Source organism: Corvus cornix, chromosome 2 (genome assembly GCF_000738735.6).
Source record: "Corvus cornix cornix isolate S_Up_H32 chromosome 2, ASM73873v5, whole genome shotgun sequence".
NCBI lineage: Eukaryota > Metazoa > Chordata > Aves > Passeriformes > Corvidae > Corvus > Corvus cornix.
In genome coordinates, this window is record NC_046333.1 from 25,490,639 (window position 1) to 25,514,992 (window position 24,354).

At 38.1% G+C, this 24,354-nt stretch overlaps 1 protein-coding gene across 5 annotated transcripts in view; it reads left to right on the forward strand.

Moving 5' to 3' along the window:
- SUGCT (succinyl-CoA:glutarate-CoA transferase) overlaps positions 1 to 24,354 on the forward strand; it is a 347,805-nt gene that overhangs the window by 1,106 nt on the left and 322,345 nt on the right. For all 5 annotated transcript variants that reach the window (XM_039571094.1, XM_039571099.1, XM_039571108.1 and 2 more), the window contains exons 2-6: positions 2,777 to 2,828; positions 2,925 to 2,998; positions 6,486 to 6,571; positions 7,357 to 7,407; positions 11,912 to 12,032. In XM_039571094.1, the coding sequence (XP_039427028.1) occupies positions 2,777 to 2,828; positions 2,925 to 2,998; positions 6,486 to 6,571; positions 7,357 to 7,407; positions 11,912 to 12,032 (384 nt within the window). The remainder of the gene's footprint in view (positions 1 to 2,776; positions 2,829 to 2,924; positions 2,999 to 6,485; positions 6,572 to 7,356; positions 7,408 to 11,911; positions 12,033 to 24,354) is intronic.

The window sequence follows — 24,354 nt, forward strand, 5'->3', positions numbered from 1 at the left end:
AATATGACACAAGAATTAATTTCTGTTTTGTGGAACAGAAATTCATATGGTTATTCATATGGTTAGGCTAGGTCAACCTTGGGACAAGCTATTGAACTTAACTAAAGTATGTAAATCATATTGAGAGTGAGTGGGTCTATTTATTCTTAATCGAGTTATTTATGAAAGATACATATGACAGTCTAATTCACAATAAATTCAAGCATCATGGCAATTGAGAGTTTACACAGAGGATGTAGTCAGAGCTGGGAGAGTGATTTTTCATTCAGTCATCAAGTTACTGGTATAAATAAAAGCAAAAATACAAGAGAGAAATGTGAGTTTGCATGTTAGAAAATTTAGACTGTTGAGTTAGAATTCTAACAAAGTCTAACTTTGGGTATGTGCCTGCTTAGGAAGCTAGTGATGAAAGGAAAAAACCCGGGAGATGTTTCTAGTTAATGCTGATCAATTCTGATCTCTTGTGTTTGTTTATGATGTGGTTTTGTTTCTTTTTGTTCCTACAATAGATAGCACTGCCTTATTCAGGGTTCATGTACCAGAACTGCTGTTTCTCTGATATCAAAAGGCTTTCTACTGCAGTTTTTTCAGCAAATTAGTGTCGCACTGGAATACAAATCTAGCTCCTACTTTTTTTTTTTTTTTTTATTGTGAATATCTGTGTTCTTCTATTCTGAAGAGACAAACAGGACTATTCATTTCCTCAGTTTTCAAAAGCAAACTCTTGATCTCTCTTCTTTCTTGCATTTCTTCATCATTGTGGACATCTGTTATTGACTAGCATTAAAAGAACAAAAATCACAATGGTCTGTTTGTCTTCAGAGAAGCTGTTATGCTCTCCTATTCTGTTCCAGCTGTGGAGGAGTCCTAATCCCTGAATGGAGTTTTAGATGATACCATAATGTGAGTGATATGATAATTAATGAGTTCATCAGTTTTAGTTATGCATAAATACATATTTACAGCCTAATCTTAACATTTTATAGGCTTTTTTGGGAAATATCTTTATGGATTCCTACAACTTGGCTGCAGGTAGAGAACCTGTTGGCTCTGAAAAGTTCCTAGTGTTCTGGTAGTGTATCTGTGAGTAGCCCTAAATATTGACTCAGGATGAGAATGGATGAGCTATTAAATAATAAAGTGCTCTAAAAGGTGTGGAAATAATAGAGAAAGGTGGACATTTTTTGACTGAAATTATGTCTTTATAATTTTGGGGGAGCTTCAGTAAAGCTTTTTACATAATTTTGGTAAAAAGAGTAATGTTTTTGTGGAGCAAATGATGCACCCAGCTTGATAAGACTAAAGTTACACTGGAGGGTCTGTGGTGTTTTCCTGGCACAACATCTGGAACTAACGGAGGTGTGGAGCACTGAAGAGAAGTAGCAGCCTGAGATTTTCCTAAAGGCTTTGAAAGTGCAAAACACATGGCCATTCTCATTGTGCACGTTTTCAACATGCTGCTCGATCTCCATATTGTATTAAAGCCCAAAACCTGTTAAATGGAAATCTCCCTGGAGTATTTGGTAACAACGGAGGAAAATTTCTTAAAGATGAACAATGGGATGCAAGTGTCCTCATTGAGAGCAGTACAGTTAATGAAAATATTTTAGCAGAAGCCTTGAATTTCCAATTCTGCTTCAGTTCTCTGTAGTTTTTTTAAAACTCTCTCTTGATATACATCTCCTTCTTCTCATATGTAGGAAGGAGAGTTATGAGGGTGACTGAACGGTGGTTCAGGTCTAATGGAGGGAACATGGAGCAGGTGATACAGCCATGCACTGCTGCGTGACATGGGAGATGCACCACACTGCCCTGCAGGCTTTGAATGAATGTGGTTTGTTTGATTCCCACCCCCTCACCCCCACCATGTTTTACATCTTTCTCTTACTGGGACAAGCGCCAAAAAGAGATGCTTGCCACAAGTTGGTATGTGTAATTTTAGTGGTGTTACTGGCCAGGTGCTTTTGTTTTGTGTGTGATATGAGACCACCTTCCAAATAGTAACCAAATGACAGTCCACACCGAGTGATGAAGTGTTTCTGTCTCCAGCCTACAATTAAAGACTGAGTGAGAGGAAGGTAACCCAAGGCCACCAAAGAAACAGTTGGGCAACCTGTGGTCTAGACTGCGAGATTACTTGCTCTGTCTGTGATGTTTATTGCCATTACTGTTGTTTCTTAGACCTGGTCAGGTTGGAAAGGGTGAGGGAAAGGAAGAAAGCATTGTGATTTCCTAATAATTATCTTGCATGTGCAGCTGCCATTGAAAGAGTATTTCCTTGGCTTGTATATTCTGCCTTAAGTTTTGTAATGGGGATAGTCCTTTTGTGCGTGTGTGATGCAAATGGATAGGTCTACACAGGTCAAAACACTTTGTGAGTTCTACTATGCTTCCCATTGGTCTGCTATACTTACTTTTAGTTTGTGTCATTCTGATGTTGCTTGCTAAAACACTTCTGTTGTATCTTTCATCAGATTAGTCTTTAAAAACTGTTTGAGTGTTCGTGGAAGGCACATCTAAAGTATTGCTATAAAGTAGCCTTATTGTAGAATTGCTGGGGAGTTAGAATAGGTTGTGAAATGTCATCCATAAAGTTTTCCAACTTTGAAAGACTTTACTAATGTAGTATACTCCTAATAACCAGCTTGTTCAGAAAGCTTTATTATCATTTATTGGGGGAGGGAGATGAGGGAGGATGATGAGAGAGTGTCATAAAGACAATGTGTTTTGTTTTTTTTTTTTAAGATCTAAGTCACTGTTTTTTGTTTCCTGTCAGGTGCTAGTAATGTAAAGCCATTGGATGGTGTGAAAATTCTTGATTTAACAAGGTTTGTGTTTTGCCTGTCATTTGTAACAGTGTGTCTAAATGCAAATATTTTGACTTGAAAAACTAAGAAAACAATTTTTTTTTTTTAATATTAAAGGGTTCTTGCAGGGCCATTTGCCACAATGAATTTGGGAGATCTAGGGGCTGAAGTTATCAAAGTGGAAAGACCAGGTAAAATTTTTATTTGTTTATTCTAGATATAATAAAAACTAGGTATTATGTGTATGTGTGTATATATATATATGTATATAAAGTAAGGACTTTGGGTAATTAGCTTCTAATTTAATTTTGTGTATTTTTATCTTAACACAATGGTTTTCTTCTTCCACTCAGCACATGCGCTTCTTATCCAAATAGTTGCTAAGGATTGGGTAATGGTAAAAAATGCTTCATTCTTATGGTATATCTACACTTTTTAGTTTGTAAGACCATATAAGAAGAATAACAAATTGCATGGCATTTGGGTCTTTTTTAGAAATAGTCCCCTCACTTGCCTCTCAGTTTTATGCATCATTATGCATTTGAGGTGTGTAATTATGCCGTGGCAGCTGTGCATTATGTAATGTATTTTTTTCCTTTAAGTTTCTATATTTTAAGTTTCCCTCTTTTGGTATTACTAGTTTTGAAACTAGTTGGTGAAAATAATTGAGATACTAAACAATATTACACTCCCTATATTTTATAACATAACAGTCTATAATAATTTATAACATAAATTGAGATACTAAACATACTACATTCTCTATATTTTATTCATAATAGGAAATATTGAATGATTGAACATTTAATGAAACACTGAATGTCTGACAAAGGTTTTGCTATATCAATCTATAAGTCATCCTTATTTACTGACCATTATTATTAAGGTTTTCACTTTTGTGACCAGGCAAAAGTACATCAATTCTGTAATGTCAGATTAGACCGACACTGGTTGTATTCCAAACATCTAGGTAGTAAGAATGGAGCAACGCCAGCAATTAAGTATGAAGCAATGGGTTTGGAGCTTTGCATCTTTTGTGATCGAAGGAGAAGGGAAGCTTCAGAATTCTAAATGTCAAACATTTTAGAATGTGAGTAATCCTCTCTTTCTGTGCGAGGATGTCAACTTTCACAGGAGTATTCATCCAAACAGAACAGTAGCCCCACTAGAGACTGGGTTAGGGCTGGGGTTAGGTGTAAGGTGTTGGGGTTGGGGTTGGGATTGGGTTAGGGTTAGGGGGTTAGGGTTAGGTTAGGGTCAGGGTTAGGATTAGAGTTACATTTTAGGTTGTGGTTTAGGGTTAGGGTCAGGGTTAGTGTTAGGGTCAGGGCCAGGGTCATGGTTACGGCTAGGGGTTAGGGTTCTGGTTAGGGTTAGGGTTCTGGTTAGGGTTTGGGTGTGTTCGGATTAGGGTTAGGATTAGGGTTAGGGTTATGGTTAGGGTTAGGGTTTAGGTTTAGGGTTTTGGTCAGGGCTGGGATTAGGGTTGGGGTTAGGGTTTTGGCTAGGGTTTGTTTTAGTGTCTGGGTTGGGGTTTCGATTTCGGGTAGGGTTAGGGGTTAGGGTAAGGGGTTAGCGTTAGGGCTAAGGCATAGGGTTAGATTTAGGGGTTAGGGTTAGGTTTAGGGTTAGGGCTAGGTTTATAGTTCGGTTTTGGGTTGGGTTAGTGCTTGGTTTAATTTTTTTGTTGGGTTACACTTGGGGTCATTGTTAGTGTTAGGTTTAGGTTTGGGATTGAGTTTTGGTTAGGGTTGGGTTTTGCGTTAAGTTTAGTGTTAAGGTTGTTTTAGGGGCCAGGTTAATGTTAGGTTTAGGGCTTGGATTTTGGTTAGGTTTGAGGTTTTTTTAGGGGTAGGTTTAGGGTTCAGGATTAGTGTTAGGGTTTGGGTTTGGATATGGTTAGGGTCAGGTTTGGGGTTAGGGTTATGGGTAGGGTTTGGGATAGGGTTAGCGTTAGGGTTAGGTTTAGGGATTAGGGTTAGGGTTTGTATTAGGATTAGTTTTGTGTGTGAGGGTTAGGTTTTGTCTTAATGTAACTGTCTCGGTTTGGGTTTGGTTAGGGTAAGGATTAAGTTTAGTGTTTACTTTTAGGTTTAGGTTTAAGGTTAGGATTGGTGTTAGGTTTAGGTGTTAGGGTTAGTGTTAGTTTTGTTAGTTTTGGCTGAGCCTATTGGTCAGGTTTATGGTTTGGATGTTAGGGGGAGGCTTATGCTTAGGGTTAGTGTGAGGTTTAGGGTGAGGGTTAGGGTATGGTGACTGGTAGGTTTAGGATTATGGTTTACCTTAGGGTTTCGGTTAGGATTGTGGTTTGGGTGTTAGGGTTTGGGTTTACTGTTGGGGTTTGGTTTAGGGGTAGTGTTTGCAGTTAGTGTTAGGGTCAGGGTTAGCATTTGGTTCAGGATGGGTTAGGATTTGGGCTGGGGTATCGTTTGTGGTATGGTTAGGGTTTGGGTTGAATTAGGGTTAGGGTTATGTTTAGGTTTATGGTTACAGTTAAGATTTTTAGTTAGGGTCAGGGATTTGGTACAGTTCTACCTAGAAATTATTACTGAAATGGTTTCTTTGAATCACTTATGGTACTTGCACCGAGAGGAAGTTACCTCTGCCCCCCTAAGCACCCTGCTTGAATCAAAATTGTCTTTTGAGATATTCAAGAGTACAAATGTTGATAAGTAATTTATATGTTTGCATAACTTCTGTCACTGTAGATCTTTAATGGGTTAGACTTTATTTGTTACTATAGTGTATAGCATAATTATGGTAGCCGCTACGTCATATAACACTTAAGGTTCTTCAGCTTGTTTCTGTATCTATGCCAGTATCAGTCTTTTGTGTTGCCTCACTAAAGAATGTTTTCAGTTATGTGAAGTTAACAAGTAGACAAAGTCTAGATATTGAAATAGATATAGGAATGCGCATGCTTCCTAACACTCAGGACAGTCATTGTATCTGAATTTGAATTTAGATTTAATTCTATTTCTAATAGATTGCTAGTTCTCATGATGTTTAAGAAAAGGTAAAAATTGGAAATTAAGCATAAATGATACAGTGCTATCAGTGTCTGCAGCCCATTTAAGGCAGGATTTCTGGAAGAGCTGGAGGTGGGACACTGCACCAGCTATAGTAAGTTCTTTTTGTTGGTATTGTGCAGCATGCAACTTAATCAGTTGTTGCCTATCAGTGGTATCTTGATGTTGTGTCTGGAGTGTTTTTGGAATAGCTTGGTGCAGGCAAGAGCCTCTACTAAATTCTTCTGGATTGACTGAAAGAATTGCATTGTATCTCTACTTTAAGTTAAAACAAATAAACTACCAAAAATCCTCCAACTCCCCTTTCCCCAGCCTCCCCAACAAAACAACCAAAATTCCAACCCACAAGTAAAAAACAACCAAAAAACCCTGCAAATACGCTAGTCGTGTGTGGCTGTATTAGTATTTTAAAGACTAAATGGAATCCCAGTGCTAGTGAAAACTTTGTTCACTTATGCTTAACTGCATTCACTTTTAGGTGGTTTTTGATATAAATATCCTAAAATATGTGTTAAACTAATATTTGTCCCGCCTGCCAGATGAAGCTTAGGTGACTTAAATGTGATATTGGAGGAAAGCCTTTTATTCTTTTTATTTGTTTGCTGTGTGATATTGGACAACTATGAATATGTGATGGTATTTCTTTCAGGAGCTGGTGATGACACAAGAGCCTGGGGTCCACCTTTTGCTGGGACAGAAAGTGTTTATTTTCTCAGTGTCAATAGAAATAAAAAGGTAAATGGGGTGTGAAACTGAACATGTTTTCTGTAATTACAACTGAATATATAACACTTCTTAGTTTGATTCTTAACATATATAATGGAGCAATACTTACATTGACCTAAAGTTATGATGAATACATATCAGGAGAAAACCCATAAGTTTTTAGAACAAAAAAGGGTTGCAAATCTCTGGTATGGTGCTGTAGGCAGCTGAGGCAAAATGGAAAAGCGAGAGTGCTCCTGCTGGTCTTCAGTTGCTGGCGCAAATTAACTGAAAATGAAACCTGCTGAAAGTAAGGGTTATTTTATTTGAGTGATCAGGTTTTTTAGGTGCATCAGCTCAGTTGACCTGTGTCAGCTGGCAGCTGGAGCTAGAAGAGTGCTGCCATTATACCACAGTGAGGCTGGCTAAATCTAGCTTGTGAAACTTTGGGATTAATGTGAAGTTTCATGACATGCTTGAATTGTTTAATGGCTTGTTACCATTGAAAGAAATGTTTCTGGTGTTCCCCTGTGTACTTGCAGTAGTGGGTCCTGTGTAAATATATAGTGAACAGGCTGCACATCTGTCAGACTGGTTTTGGTGCTTGTCTGATCCATTAATGGGATATAGTTCAGCTTGCTTTCCTGAGAGAATTTTTTTTTTTTTGCAGGAGGAGGTGGGCTACGTGTTAAAATTTATTTATCCAAATTAGCTCTAGTGTGAAATTTGACTGTTGGTTATGTTTAGAAGAGGCTGGTAATCCCTTTCACATGATTTTTCACATAAATTACTGTTGTATTTTTTTTAATCGCCAGAGTATAGCTATCAACATGAAGGATTCAAAAGGAGTAAAGCTCGTCAAAGAGGTAGGTTTTGATAACATGCGAGGTGTGCTATTTTGTATTGTTGTGATCCTGAGTAATAAGGATTAAACTCTGCATTTCAAATATTAATTTGATAATTTAAAAGATCTATGTATGCAGTACATTTTGTAAATTACAGTATATAGCTTCTGTACTCCATGCTTTCGGACTCAATGTTCAGTGTAACTTCTACTATAAATGTTCAGTGTAACTTTATATTTAAATTTACATGAAAATGTCATAAAAATCTTCAAATGAAATATTGTGAGGAAAAGCCTATTCCTTTCTTGTTATTGCTGCTGTGTTTGATCTTGCTGCACTACTGCATTAGAAAGATTTGAGATTGGCTTATCTGTTGAAGTCAGTGAGCAGTTTAGAGGAGATGCAGCGCTCCAGTAAGTGCAGTTTTTTGAATGTTACAGTGTATTCATGACTTCAGTTGCTGTATATCTTTCTTAAAAACATTGTCCTGTAGGTGAAACTTAGTATTTGTTTCTTTTTCAGTATTTGACTTCAGGGTCTTTTAAGGTGATCCATTTCTCTATTTAAAAATAATAAAAGCATCAAATTTCACATTTTGTGAAACCTGTGTTTTCTTATCCCTTTATTTATTGCTTGATGAGAAATGCAAGATCTGTTACTTGTGAGTGCTGCATTTTAAGCCCTGCAGTAGTAGCAGCTGACTTCTGTTACTCTTTGTTTCAATATCAGTTCTAGTCCCTTTTTCACAGTGAGACCGTGTATCATGCAGTAGGTGGGATTTGTCTGTGGTATTTTTTTTCTGGGAATATTGCATAAATTAAGTTTTATGATGCTTTTGATTTGTTAACTATGCAAAGGTACTTCATATGGAAATCTTTGGAGATTATAAGCCAAGGATTCTACAGTGCCTTTTCCTTTTGCAGAACAGAGCCATTTATTGTTGATTTGTTATGGAGCTGTATGTTTATCTTCTAAAAACTTTGGAAGCAGAAATTTTCATTTGGAAAAATTTTGCATGATATAACACAGACATCTTTTTGGATAAACTAGTCATGTTCTAATTAAGTGCTATAAAAATTTTTCCTCTCATGGAAGAAGACTAATTTGTTATTTGACCTTTAAAAATGGTGGAAGAAAAACTACTCAAAGTGTCCACTCATTCCACATGTGTGGGCTGAAGGTGTTTGAAGAGTTAAAGACAGCTGGGCCTATGAGTCAAGATGAGGTGGAGGAAAAAATGGCATCACCTGTTAAGTGTTTACCACACTAGCTGTAAAAATGAGGATACTTTCTGTGACAAAGTAATTTCTTATATTTTCTATCCTTTTTTAAAGTTGCTTTAATAGCTTTCTGTTCCTTAAATCAATGCCATCCCTATCTGTGATATAACAACACTGAAAACTGATGAGGCTCTGTTTGTCATGCTATTTGTAGAGTTGTTCATCATTCTGCTTGATATTGAGTGATGTATTTTGAAAGCATTTGGTGCAGAGGTCTTGACATTCCATTATTCATCTCAAATGGAACTTCTGTTTGGAGTTTTGTCAAAACGTATGTGTAAAGGGAAGTTATTTATAACAGGCTTTTGTTTTCAGTTGTCTCATGCTATCATCTGGACAGATGTGTATAGGATTGAGCATTGTTCAGCATTGTATTTGTTACTATGATAGGTAGTGTCCATGTCTTTAAAGCAGCTGATGACAAGTATAATTGGTGTTTCTGACATTGCTTACTCATACATAAATACGAGTTGTGTTGCCAGCGTAAACGCTACAAAGAAATGTAATAAGGTTATAATTTTTTTACCTTTATTAACAAAGGTATTATGGTTAGAATAGATTTTATTTCCTCACATATATTGTATAGGTGGAAGAGGGCAAATCTCAGTTTAGAATCATGTTAAAAACAGGAGTAGAGTGTCTTCATGTATATGACAAAAGCACAGACTTGATAATTAGTCAGTAGTATCAACTAAGCTGAAGAAATCTGTTAGTCCAGAGTCCCAGCTGCTTTTCATCCTTTGGCACAGCACTACAAAATATTTTTTCAAGGGTCTATTCTTTCATACATGTTTACTTGATTTCCACAGAGTTATTCTTGTGTCTTCTTTATTTCTTTATGTCACTAGTAGCTCTTTCTTCCCTTTTAATGTTTTTGTCTGACTGTTAACTACTTTCCAAATATTTGTCTGTCTTCCTGAATGAAAATTATTTTTTTCTCTTCAGTGATTGTATATGTGCCAGTCCCATGCTCTGACATCTTTTTGTAGTATCTCTTTAGAACATTATTTATCAGTTATTGTCAGAAACTCATTTTAAGAACCTTGAGCATACCTCTCTCCTGTGAATTACTCAGCCTTAACTAATGAACTTTTTTTTTTTTTTTTATTCATGAAGAACTTGGGACTTTAATTGGCTGGGAGCTAATGGCACTTCTTCTCTTCCACTATTTTTAGCTGATAGGTCAATGTGTCCCATGCATTGCTCTTTTACTTGATAAAGCAAACTACTCACATATATATACACACATATATATATATATATTTGTTTATATGTATGTGTATGCAGATTCTCCTCTGTAGAGTTCTTGTAAAAACCAAAACACACAAAACAGAAAAAAATACCCAAACAAACAACAGCAAACCAAAAAAACACCAACCAAAACTTCCAAAAGGTATGCGTGGTTTCCTTTATTAAGTTATTAGCATCGTTATTTGTTATTCAATTTAATGACTACTTTGGCATGAACTGTGCTGTTTTTTATTTCCTGAGGCATAGATATTGAGCCTATCAGTGTCCTTTCTGGAATAGATAGTACTCCAACTCAGGTCTGTGTTGTATAGCTCTGTTAGATGTTAAAATACAGGCCATGTTTAGAGGAACTTTAGAGCATGAAGTATGAAATTTTAGTTGACAATGGACTTAAAACCCCACTGAGGCTGAAAATCTCTGTGAGTTTTAAGAACATCTAGTTTATTTGGATCAGACTCTGTTTCTAGTTTTCCACAATGGCAGAACTGTTGTTCAGTGAGCATCAGTGCTATATATAGACTGCTGCCTTTATGCATTCAAAACTATTTCCAGTGAAAACTTTAGATGCAGAGCTAGCACAGCACTTGTAAGGTGTCTTGAAAACTCCTTTTTCTGAGAGTATATACCCTGCTAAACTGGGCCCAACTCATTATATTCTCACTTAGCACTGCTGTCATTCCACATACATTGCCCAGTCCAGAAGTATGGTGCTTTTCATGTTACCGTACTGTGTGTCATGCTTTCGTCCTCAGTGGCTTGGAGGAGATGATAGCTCTTCAATATAACATGGACAGCAACTTTCAATTGTTTTAGCCCATCCAGTCACTGTAATTTTCATAGATTATGAAATCACAGTGAAAGCAATACACAAGTTGTAACCAATTTCATCTCTTGCATGAATTAGGCTAAAGCTGTAGCATTACCAGTTTGAAAAGTATTTATGTATGAACTGTGATGGATCTAAATAGAAAATAAAACCTCCTTAACTTTATTTTTCATAAGGGCATTGTGGTTTCTGTTATGATGACACTAGTTTGTAGAAGCTTGGCTAATACACTCCGTACTTAATTGGCTGCAAATAGCATTAAGCAATTAATATATCAGTTATGCTTAAAAATGGGTGCACAAATGTGTGTACCTGGCAGGGAACATTTCCTAGATTCCTGTGCACTCACACACACACCCCACACAATTTACCAGGCAAAAAGCCTACAAGTCCCTCAAGGCATACCTCTTTTTTTTTAACATGTAGTTCTCGTGCTTCAGGAGTTAACTTGTGTTAGTCTTATTGAAATTTGCATATGTATATCTGCTTATAACTTTTATAAGAGAGGATGGAATTTAAAGCTGCTCAAGGTTATATGTTAGTCAACATCAGGAGATTTTTTGAACAAGGTCGTTCATTTGAAAGCAGTGAAAAAAGTCATATTGCTGAGCTTGACAGCATGATTGTATTTGATGTGACTTTAAGATCTTAGTTTTAATTTTAACTTTTTAATTTTAAGTGTTGTTGGGCTCCCTATTCTAGTTCTACATGTAGGAAGTTGGATATATGGCCTTGTTATGGTAATTGTAGTAAATGATTTGAAAATGAAAAGCAATTGAAAAAATTATTTCTAATATGGGGAAAATGTGAATGATGGAGATATATCACTTTCCTTGAGTAAAAGGAGGTAGAAAGAATGTATGTGAAGATTGTTCTGTAAACTATTGTCAAGCCTTAGGAAATTGATGTGATACTGATAATATCACAGTTTTGTCTAATCACTTTAGGATTTTGACAGTCTTCTTTCTAGATATGCAGCATCTCTAATATGTAGTTTGAAGAAGTGCACAGTCTAACAGGCGAAAAAATATCCCTATAGGCTTGTCAATTTTCTTTTATCAGGAAGATTGGAGCCATTTTGATTAGCAAGATTTTAAAATTAAGTTACATGGGAATTTATTCTACTTTTGGGAGCTAACTAACAGATTTTATTCATTCTTTTCTAAAGCTTGCAGCAGCATCTGATGTTTTTGTGGAAAACTTTGTCCCTGGGAAGCTGGCTGAAATGGGTCTAGGTTATGAAGACATTAAAAAGATTGCTCCTCATATAGTGTACTGTTCAATAACAGGTACTTTATTTTCAATTCTTTTTGTTCATTATTTCCTTTATTTCAGTCAAAGTGTCATAAAAGTCATTTATCTGTCAGTTCAGATAAATTGAAAGTTTAAGTGAGTTCAATTCAAAAACAGGTATAGAAAAGCTGTGAGGAAGCAACCATGTCAACAGCTTAGTAGCTGTTCAGTGTCATTACCATGCCAGCCTGACATGTTCCTACTGATTTCAAAGGAGCCAGGGTGGGCTGGCCTCCTTGCATTCTGCTTTAAACTAGCTGAAAACTGAGATTTCTTTTTTTTTCTCTCCCAGCAGTTTTACTGAATCAATTTACATATTGTGTGTTTTAAACCTAGTAATCTCAGTGTTTTTTAGTGCCCTGAAGTACCTCTCTCTTCAGAATTGTGCAGTTACCTGTTCATGGAAGCTTTATGTGACTTCTTTACAGTCTACTGCTTGGTAACTGAAACAGTAGAAGAGTTGTACGTACTTTATAAAAGCAGGGAAGAATGAAAAGAAAGTAGACATATGTATGCAGCTCCTGATATTCATATAAATATAATTTTAAGTCTGAAAAACTGCTTAAAAAAATTCAAACAAAAAACCACCCCCCAAAATCTTAATCAAGCACTAAAATGAAAAGTCTAATATTAATATGCAATTAAATTACAGCAGAAGTTACAGATATTTTTAGTTGGGTTTAAAATCTTAGTTACAAACCTGTTTTGCCTCTAAATTTCTGAAGAATAAATGGCTTTGGCTTTTTAGTTACTGGGTATGGGCGTCATTTAATAGAAATCAAATAGCTTTTTAGTCTCTTGTGATGTATTTATCATATTTGTGTGGCAAATGTCTGAAAATGTCAAGAGCAGAAAGACAATTCTATTCAGGACTTGCTGGGAATCTTTGTTTAAATACCTATTTAGGTTGGTCAGTGGCTAGTTACTACAATGTTTTTTACATTTGCTTGTGCATGTAATCTCACAACTGGAATTTGTCAAGTGGGTTTGCATTTTTTTTGTTTGCTTTTTTGTTTAGTTGCTGTACCCATAATGATAAAAAAATAATTAAAATTACATCCAAACAATCTGTGTGAGATACAACTCCCTCTCATTATGTGTCAGATGCTTTGGTCTCTTAATCAACTTTGTGACTCTGTGCTTGCCTCAATAAGTTCATGTCTGCCTTGTACTGGGTAGCCCAGAGCTGGGCACAGGACTACAGACATGGCCTCAACAGTGCTGAGAAGAGGGGAAGGATCTACCCCGTTGGCCTGCTTGACACTCTTCCCAGTGCACAACAAAATACTGTTGTCCTCTGCTAAAAGGATGCATGATTTTATATGTTTTAAGTGCTCCCTCAACTGAGTGTAACTCTTCCTTGCTGCAGACTTTCCCTCTAGTCTCAGGGACCTAGGACTCCTGAGAGCCATATTTTTTTGGTAAATACTGAGGCAAAAAACCATTAAATGCATCCACCTTCATGGCCTTTGTTCATTTTGCCGTAGGTTCATGTCTTCCCTAGTCTTCCTTCTGCTGCTCATTTGCTTGCAGAATCCTTTCGTGTTGCCTTTCGTGTCTTTTGCCAAATTCAACTCCAGGTGAGCCTGTACTTTTCTAACCATATTCTTGTATGATCAAACAGCACCTCTATACTTCTAGGTCACTTGCCTCTGCTTTCACTGCTTGGAAGACAAGTTGGACAAAAATCACATAATCTTGCTGTTGAGAGCTTTGTGTAAACTTATAGTTATGTTCTATAATGGAAAACACATAAGCATTATTCATGGACTATGACAACTTGAAGTTGAAATTGTTTGGGACGTAAGGGCTAAGTGATGTTTGTCAGCCATCCATAAAGCAACTTGGAATCTTTAATTATGGTTGTTTAAGTCGTGGATACTCAATAGGTGATAAGCAATTATCAATTTAAGGATGATGCATCTTTTAGGAATAAAGACGTGAGCGCCAGTGCCCTTAAAAAAAAGCCAGCTCATAAATCCATTGAGTTAAGACAGGAAATACTAAAGCCTCAATCTAAGCATATTAAAAGAAGCAACCAGACTAGGACCAAATATACGTCTGTGACAAAGGGAGCTTGATGGTGGTACACAAGAAGGGTTTTTTGACACAATCAGGCAGAAAACCAATTTAAGAAGAATTCCTGATTGATTTCTAAAATTTCTGTGATGTGCTTCTAGAGATTACAATTCCTAACTATTTTGTGCTCTGGTTGACTTTGCTGCATTCAAGCATGCTTGGGGACTTTTTGGTTTTTTTTTTTTTTTTTTTGTGGAAGAGAGATGGGAATAGGTATGAGGCTCTGGGACTCCAGGGTCAGGCAAATGATAATGAAGGTGAAGGTCTATCCAAGGCAAGTCAGTCAGCCAGACACATTACAACTACAGCTGTAAAAAAAGGACAGGTGATTGTTGTAGGTGACTCCCTTCTGAGGGGAACTGAGGGTCCTGTATACTGACTGGCCCCATCCCACAGGGAAATCTGCTGCCTCCTTGGGACCTAAGTAAGAGAGATATTTACTAGAAGCCTCCTTGGACTGATTCAGCCCTCTGATTATTACCTAATTCTGGGTGTGAAGGTCAGCAGTGACAACTCCTAGGGCAATCAAAAAGGACTTCGGGGCACTGGGATGACTGGTTGAAGTGACAAGGGCACAGGTGGTGTTTCGTGCAATGCTTTTGGTAGCAGGGAAGAATGATGAAAGAAACAGGAGAACCCTGATCAACACATGGGTTAAAGGCTGGTGCCATTGGTGCAATTTTGGCTTTTTCCATTATGGGATAGTTTATACAGCACTAGGCTGGCTGCAGGCAAACAAGACTTGCCTGTCTAAAAGGGTGAAAAGGATTCTAGGCCCATGAGTTGGCAGGGATGATTGAGAGGGCTTTAAACTTGGTTGGAAGGGGGAAGCAGGTAAGACCAGACTTGCTAGACATAAGCCTGGGGGGGCATGCCTGTGTCGGGGGTGAAATTGATAGCCGAACTAAAGTGCATCTATATCAGTATCACTAACAAGCAGGAGGAGCTGGAGGCCATTGTGCAGCAGGAAAGCTATGATATTGTTGCCATCATGGAAATGAAATGGGATGAGGCATGTAAGTGGAGTGCTGCAATAGGTGGCTACAAGCACTTCAGGAGGGACAAGTGAGGAGGGAGAGGTGATGGGGGGGCTCTGTACATTAGGGAGTGTTTCAACTGTATAGAGCTCAAGGATAATGATGACAAGGTTGAGTATCTATGGGTAAGAATCAGGGGGAAGGCCAACAAGGCAGACATCCTGATGAGAGTCTGTTATAGACAGCCCAACCAGGATGAAGGGATGGATGAACTATTCTGTAAGCACTTGGCTGATGTTTCACAATTGCTAGCCCTTGTTCTTGTGGGAGACATTAACTTGTGGGATGTCTGCCGGAAACTCAACACAGTGGAGAGGAGGCTGTCTAGGAGGTCCCTGGAGTGTGTGGAAGACAACTTTCTGACACAGCTGGTAAGTGAGCTTAACAAGGGGGGTGCCCTGCTGGACCTGCTGTTTACAGAGAAGGGCTGGTGGGAAATGTGGTGGTCAGATGACATCTTTGGCACAGTGACCATGAAATGATAGAGTAATCAATTCTTGGTGAAGTAAGGAAGGGGTAAGGAAAATCTCTGCCTTCGACTTTGGGAGGATGGACTTTGGCCTACTCAGGACACTTGTTCCTAGAGTTCCTTGGGAAACAGCCCTTAGAAACAAAGGGGTCCAGAAAGGCTGGACATACTTCAAGAAGGAAATCATAAAGGCACAGGAGCAGGCTGTCCTTATGTGCCAAAAGATGAGCTGGCAGGGAAGAAGACTGGCCTGACTGAATAAGGAGCTTTTGCTGGAACTTGGGGAAAAAAAGAGAGTTTAGGAAGAAGTGGCAGGCAACTCAGGAAGAGTACAAGGGTGTCATTAGGTCACATAGAAAGAAAATTAGAAAGACAAAAGCTCTTCTAGAACTCAATCTGGCCACCTCTGTGAAAGATAATAGAAAGTGGTTTTATAAATACATTAACAACAGAAGAATGGCTAAGGAAAATTTCCAACCTTTATTGTATGCAAAGGGGAACATTGTAACCAAGGATAAGGCTGAGCAGTTAATGCCTCTTTTGCCTCAGTCTTCAACAAGAAAAATGGGTTATCAACCAGCTCCCTGAGCTGGTAGACAGGGACAGGGAGCAGAACAGAACCCCTGTAATCCAGGAGTAATTAGTTTGTAACCTGCTGTTCCAGTTAGACACTCACAAGTCCATGGGGTGAGATGGGATTCACCCAAGGGTATTGAGAGAGCTGACAGAAGAGCTTGCCCAGCTGCTCTCCATCATTTATCATCAATCCTGGCTAACTGGGGAGGTCTCAGGTAAACAGGTTGATCGATGTGACGCCCATTCACAAGAAGGGCCAGCAGGAGGATTCAGAGAACTACAGGCCTGTCAGCCTGACCTTGGTGCCCAGGGAAGTTGTGGAACGCATTATCTTGAGTGCATTACATTATATGTACAGGATAGCCAGAGGATCAGGCCCAGCCAGCCCAGTTTGTGAAAGACAGGTCCTGTTTGACCAACCTGATCTCCTTTTATGACCAGGTGGCCCACCTAGTGGATGGGGGAAAGGCTGTGGATGTGTCTACCTGGACTTCAGCAAAGCCTTTGACACTGTTTCCCTCAGCATTCTCCCAGAGAAGCTGGCAGCCCACAACTTGGACAGGTGCACACTTTCCTGGGTGAGGAACTGGCTGGACATCTGGGTCCAGAGAGTGGTGGTGGATGGTGCCACATCCATTTTGTGGCTGGCTATAAGTGGGGCTCCCTAGGGCTCAATATTGGGGCCAGTCCTGTTTAATAAAGTTATTGATGATGTGGACAAGGGGATCAGGTGCACCTTCAGTAAGTTCGAGGATGACACCGAGTTGGGAGGGAGTGTTGGTCTGCTGGAGGGTAGAAATCTCTGCAGAGGGTTCTGGCCAGGCTGGATAGATGGGCCAAGGCCAGTGGTGCGAGGTTCAGTAAGGTGAAGTGCCAGGTTCTGCACTTAGGTTGCAACAACCCCCTGCAGCACTACAGACTGGAGGAAGAGTGGCTGGAAAGCTGCACAGCAGAAAGGGAGCAGGGCATGCTGATTGACAGCAGCTGAACACAAGCCAGCAGTGTGCCCAGGTAGCCAAGAAGGCCAATAGCATCCTGGCCTGTATCAAAAAATAGTGATTGTTCCTCTGTACTCAGCACTGACTGGTTCAGCACCTGCTGGCATTTTGTGTTTGTGGTTACAGTGATAGTAGCCATGGATCCTTGTCATGGATTAGGTTATTTGCCAGATCCTTGAAGTGGTTCAGATGCTGGAGGGCTGCACTCCTTGTGACACTGTTTTTGTGTATCCTGTTATATAGGAATTGCTATTTTGTACTGCTTGATGTGAGCCAGATCAGGCTGGGCTTGTCTTCAGAATATATCACATTGGTCGTGTGCCGTGAATGGTTCATATGTGCTGTCTGTAATATAACAACACTTGTATGTATTTCATTACTTCCCTTTCTGGATAGTACATAAATTATCATAGAGATGTTATCAGCTTACTTTTCATTTATTATTTACTTTGCCCTCCATGCTCTAAGCTATGGTATCACTGTGAAGTCTAATCAATCCCAGTTCTAGTAGTATATGTTCCTTCTGTCCTCCTTTTCCCATCAATTCTGATGGCCTACAAATAACAACACTAAGAAAAAGCAGAGCCATGATAAAAAGGTCTCTCACTCTTTCAAGTCTTCATTTAAAAGAACAGAAGTTCTTGGTGTTTTAAGAAAGAAACTGTAATTTGTGGGTTTTTTAATGTAGCAAAACAAACCTGCTTCCTTTTTTGGTTTTGTGTTTAAGAACAGCTGAAACATTCTGTGAGAAATTTTGAAAGCACTCAAACTTCTCATTCTTATGCAACTTAAAATTCAAGATTTGACTCCATTACATAAAGTACTTTTTGTTAATGAAACATATATGGAGGTGACTGGTTCAGGTGAATAGTCACATATTGTAGCAGAATATAAAATCTAAGAGACACATCTCTTAAAATCAGAAAATATGCTACTTTATAACTTAAACAGCATTGAGCCATTTTTCTTTAATACAGGAATAATTTCTGTGTGTAGTTGCCTCTCTAAATTTTGGACAATTGAAAATAGTACAATGATATACAGCGATAGTAAAATGAAATATAGTATAATTTTCTCAGAAAGTCCAGGGTCATATGTAGGTGAAGAGTTTAGACATAGGTAATGCCAGATGCTGTCTTTTTTATGTCATTTTGGAAGCTGTGATTAGCAAACTGAGTTTCTTATCCAAACAGCTCTGATTGAATCCATACAGCTCTGCAGTGAGTGCTGCAGGGTTTTGAGGATTTCTGGGACATTTCCCAATGTTCCTGCTGCTTTGAGTGCACTTGAGCTCCAAATTGCCTGTTCTCACTCACAAGCTGGCTTTGCTTGGCTAGAACTAGTTTAAATATAATATATTTTGATAGTTCTGTGGTTGAGATTGGTTTAAGTTCTGGAAAATTGGATGGTTAAAGAAAATAATGTACAGGTCACAAGGGAGTGACCATTTCAACATGATCTGCGTAACGCTCTCACTAGGAAAGTCACAGTTTATTCCTGAACGGGAGGGGGCACTGTTTGAAAGGACAACATGGTTTCCAAACTAGAACACTTTTAAAATTTTTTCTTAAAGCCTCTGAAGGTAATATGTTTTCAAAGAATTTTGCAGTTTTTTTATAAATGGTGACTCCTCTCAGGTTCTCTACCCCAGCCCTTTGCTTTGCTAATCTACATGAATTGTGATTACTCTTCTATTTGTGCAGGTTTTTTTTACTCCTCCTTTTCTAGGAAGTATTACTTTATATCATACGCAGATTGTTTTGTATGTCACTGGTGGTATTAAAAAAATCTTGGTTTAGTATTTTATGTAATTTTATTTCTTAGAGTATAAATGTGATGCTAGTTTTCTGCCTTTTAAGGAAATCTGACTTCTGTAAAGACTTATTAGTGTATTTATGGATGAAAGAAATTGGATACAGAATTACAGAATCATAGAGTAAGTAAGGTTGAAAGTGTGTCATATGGTCCAATCTCCCTGCTCAAGAAGGGTCATCCTAGAGCGCATGGCACAGGATTGTGTCCAGATGGCTCTTGAATATCTCCAGTGAGGGAGACATGACAATCTCTCTGGGCAATCTGTTCCAGTGCTTGGTCACTTGGTGGATCTTCCAGTGCATCAGTCTCTGCCCATTGCTTCTTGTCCTATTCCTTTGCATCACTGAGAAGAGCCTGGCTCCATCCTCTCAGCAACCCCCATTAGATATTTATACACATTAATGAGGTCTCCTCTCAGTTGTCTCTTCTCAAGGCTGAACAGACCCAGCTCTCCCAGCCTGTCCTCATAAAGGAGATGTTCCAGTCCCTTATTCCTCTCCATTGACCTCCAATGGGCCCACTCCAGGAGCTCCATGTCACTCTTTTGCTGAGGAGCCCAGAACTGGACACAGCACTCCAGATGTGGCCTCACCAGGGCTGAGTAGAGGGGCAGGATCACCTCCCTCCACCTGCTGGCAATGCTCTTCCTAAAGCACCTGAGGATACCATTGGCCTTCTTGGCCACAAGGGCTCACTGCTGGCTCGTGGACAGCTTGCTGTCCACCAGGACCCACAGGTCCTTCCCCGCAGAGCTGCTTTCCAGCAGTTTGGCCTCCAGCCTGTACTGGTGCAGGGGATTATTCTTCCCCAGGCACAGGGCCCTGCAATTGCCTTTGTTGAACTTCAGGCAGTGCTTTCTGCCCATCTCTCAGTCTTCCAGTTCTTCTCTCCCATCTCTCTCAAGGCCCTTTTGAAGACCATTTTGAAGGCCTCAGGGGTATCAGCCACTCCTCCCAGCTTTGTGTCACCAGTGAACTTGCTGAGGAGGCATCTGCCCCTTCACCCAAGTCACTGATGAACAAGTTAAATGATACTGGGCCAAGTACTGAACCTTGGGGATACCACAAGTGACAGGCCTCCAGCTAGACCCTGTGCCACTGATCATAACTCTTTGGGATCTGTCACTACACATAGTGACAGATCATACACTACACTACATAGCCATGATGTAGAAAATCTGCCATGAAAACATATTTAATTTCAACCAAAAGTAGCTATGAAGATAAGGTTTTGGAACTGGTATTTTTATTAACTTTGTGTTACTGCAACAGTTTATATTTCTTGGAGATTTGCACTTTCTACTCCACAAATCTTAGTCTTAACTCTGAATTGACATACACTTTGAGTACACTACACTGTTTGTTTGTTGGCAAACAGTATGTTGCTAAAAAGGCAAAAAATAGGTGGAAAGAGTAACAGAAGTTTTACAGGAGTGCTGTGGGTCACCTGAGTTTTCCATGGGTCTGAATCTGGAATTTTTGTATGTTTTGTATGTTTATTTAATGCACGTAAATTTGTAAAGATACATAAATGAGCACATTTCAAAACAGTAAGTCCTCTGTGTTTCTTGAGTGATCCTGCTTAACCTATGAGAAGGAAAATAGTTCTTCACTCCACCCACTTACATAAGGTTTTAGTAATAACAAGAATTTTGTACTTCTCAGTATCTTGTTTTCTACAGATAATTTGTAGTGGTTTCTCATGAGAAGATGTAATGTTACAGTTTTGATGCATATCCTACTTTGTCTCTAGTATTTTCACAACAGGAAAGAAAAGCCAACTGCAATGTGTTTTGCTGGGCAAAAGCTAGCCAAAGTGTTCTTCAGATCCTCTAATTTGTGAACTGTGGTAAGATGTGGAATTATCTTGGATTAGGTACAGTTTTTAGACTCCCTCTTACCAAATGTTTCTGGCCCATAAAATTACATATCACTTTGAATGTCTGTGTATTCATGCCCACACATTCTCATGATGATTGATGTTTCTGTGACTTTTATATGGTTTAAGTGGATATAGTTACCTGATACAAACTGATTGATTACCTGCCAAAAAAATTATATCTCCAGTTTAAAAAAATCATTGGGCAAAACAGTTTCTTGATGGTGTAAATTATTTGTTGATAGCATACTTGTAAAAAATCAAGTTGTATTCAGAAGCTGACTCATGCAATGGTTGTAGTTGTAACTAAATAATAGCAGCTATATAAATGGTCTTGATCATTAATCTGTTCAACAGTTATTAAAATTTGTGATCCAAAATTGCTAAAAAAAAGCTTCGTGGGTTTTTTCTTTTTTTTTGTAATTGCAAGAAGGAAAACTGACCATAAAACTAGGGACAACAATTTGGGGGAAAGAAAAGAAAAAAATGAAAAAGAAGGTTAAAAAACCACCTGGATTTCAAAATGTCTGGTTGAGTCAAATAGCCAATTCAAGCAGAATGATGTACAGAATGAATTAGAAATTAGGACAATTAACCAATAATTACAGTTATAACTGACTTTAAAGTATATTAAAAGGAGCAAAAATTTGGAGAATGTGTTAATTAAGGAATTTGGAAAGCACAAAAATGGGTATTGTGGTACCACTATTCAGTAAAAGATGTTCATGGAGAATTTTTCAATAAATATTGTTTTCTACTAATGGAAAATAATGCATGTGCAAAAGAGGCATTGTCAGAACAAACTAGGTATCATGCTTCCAGTAGTTCTTAATGTGTTTTAAGAATAAGGAGGGAGGTCTGGAAAATTATGAACATTATACAGCTCTTAAGCAAACACAAAAATCACAGGTTTGCAATCCTTGAGGTATGAACTTAAGTGTTCACAATGATTGAATAAAGCATTTGGAGGGGAAAAATATGAAGCTCCTACCTGAGATTGATTTGATAAAAATAGATCCTTCCAGCATTGGAAAGGAAAATCAAGCTCCTCTAATCTGTTAGCTTTTGCATTATGTAGTTGGAAGATGCATGGATTAAAGAGTTAATCTGCCATTTTTTTGATAGCTTGAAGTTATCTGTGTGGGCAGTTAAGAGAAGTTAATCAGGGTCTAGAGATAAAATAATCTGAGACCATTTGTTAATTAGCAGATACACAAATTATTTTTAAGACAAGATAATCCATTGTCTGTATAATAGTAATAAAACTTGTGCTACATATTTTGACTGTAGTAAAGTTTTTGATGCTTTTGAGTAATGCTTTCATAGAAAAGCTAGGAAAATGTGATGTACAAGAAATAAAAAAAACTTGGTACAAGAGGGATCAGAAGCTCCCTCACAGTCTACTATAGATACTTCATGATTGAATGGAAGAAAATGCTTCAGACCTGATGTTGCTGGATATTTATTTTTTCGCTTAATGTAGGTAATGGATTACGATGTGGATGTGCCCAAAATTCTGATGCCATCATGTGCTACTGGGGGCTTGTGTGGTTTAGATTTGAGGGGCAGGAAGAACTTGGAGTTGATTTACAGGTAGAAAGCATCACTTACAGCCTCATACTGTCCTTTAGAATATCTTCTGGGTGTCTGGATAAATCTCAGAAGAGTCATGGAGGACTGGCCTCAGGAATTCTGCTCAGTTTTTCTTACTGAAGCCTGGAATTGGAACCCTTCCTAACAGTCTGTGTCAACACAGCCCCATGGACAGTCATGTGATGAAGTCCTAATGTAAAAGGTCCATTTTTAGTGGCCTGAGAGCTCTATGCAGCTCTGAAAGCTCACAAAGCTGAAGGGAGTCAACTTATACAGCAGGATTAGAATTAAAAATTACCTTGACCAAACCTTTTACATAAATAAAAGAGGAAGGGTAGATTTAAAGATTGGAACAAATACAATGTATTGTGCTTAATCAAAAATAGTAAAGTAATTTTAATACTAAATATGTATGTATGTATGGGGAACACTGGGTTAGAAAAGGGTTCTCAGAAGACTTGGTTGTAATGATGGGGAATGATCAAAGTTGAATGAGTCAGTGATGATATCATTAGATGAAGGACTAGTGTTATACTGGATTATATAAAGATGGATATGGCCCAAAGGACTGTTTCTCTACCCTGCTCCACACTGGTAAGGTTGAAAGGTGAAGTCTACTTCTGGGTACCACATTTCAAAAACTATGTGGAAAACCGAAAAGAGTTGAGAGAAGAACAATCTATAAGTAAAAAACATTGTATATGAAAGGTAGCTTGGAACATCAGGTTTTTTCTTTAAAAAAGACGCTGCTGTGATCAGAAGCAAGTACTGTGGTTGGCCATCTAACCATCTCTTCCTAAAGCATTCTGTACATTTTCACACAGCAGTTCTTAAATGAAGATTCTTATAGTATGTGAAAGCATGAAAAAATCTTTGTTTAATGCATAGAATTAGCCAAAATGCTACTTGGAATTCAAAGAATGGGTGTGTTAAGAAAAGAAAATCTCAAGAAAAATTTTGGGAGATAGAATTAAAATAAAAGTTCAGACCTAACAGTTGGAGAAGTAGATTGTGTCTGTTTTCAGAGATTTAAGTAATTGGGACTACAAGTGCAGCATACAAAATGAAAAACAGATATTTAATACTTTGGTGCTTTTCTGTCCTGCACCAATATGCTGCTTTGTAATTCTCAGTGTAAACTGCATATTTGTGCAGATTGGTAACTGGTTCCTTGTGCAGTAAAGAACTGGCTTTATGGCATACAGCAGGAGCTCTAAGAGTTTATTATGCATCTCATGTGTAATTACCCTGATACCTGAGGTGGCTATCAATATATGAGCAAATAGACTGAAGCTTTTAAGACTATATTAATTCTAAATAGGAATTTCTGCAAGAATTGGGAACAGTTTTAACTTATATAGCACAAGTGTTAAATATTGTAAAGCCATAGCCTCATAAAGAAGTTAATTGTCATGACAAAGTTTGCTTGATGTAAATCAAAGCCAAGGAGCTGGTTCCCCTATGCTTCCAGGCAGTAGAACAGTTGTTCAAACTATCATTCCTTTCTTCCCACCTTCACCATATGAATAAAGCAACTAAAGAAACTGATGAGACAATTTTAATCTCTATTTGTATTATACAGTGTTTGCAAGCAGAATTCCTACAATTTAATATTTAAAAAAAACCTTAATGTGGAAGAGGTAGAGTTTTGTATTTTCTCATAAGTTCAAGATGCCTGATTTCTTTGTAGACATCTAAATAGATTTGTGCCTTGGTCTGAAAAACTAGTCCTATGCCATTTGAGTATTTAAGTTGTGTCAATTTTTCCCTTTGGCTGAGCCATCAAACTAGAAAACTTCAGTGTGAAGAGGCAAAGTGATTGCTTATGGGTGGAAATTAATTGGCAGAAATGTATATATCCAAATACCACTTC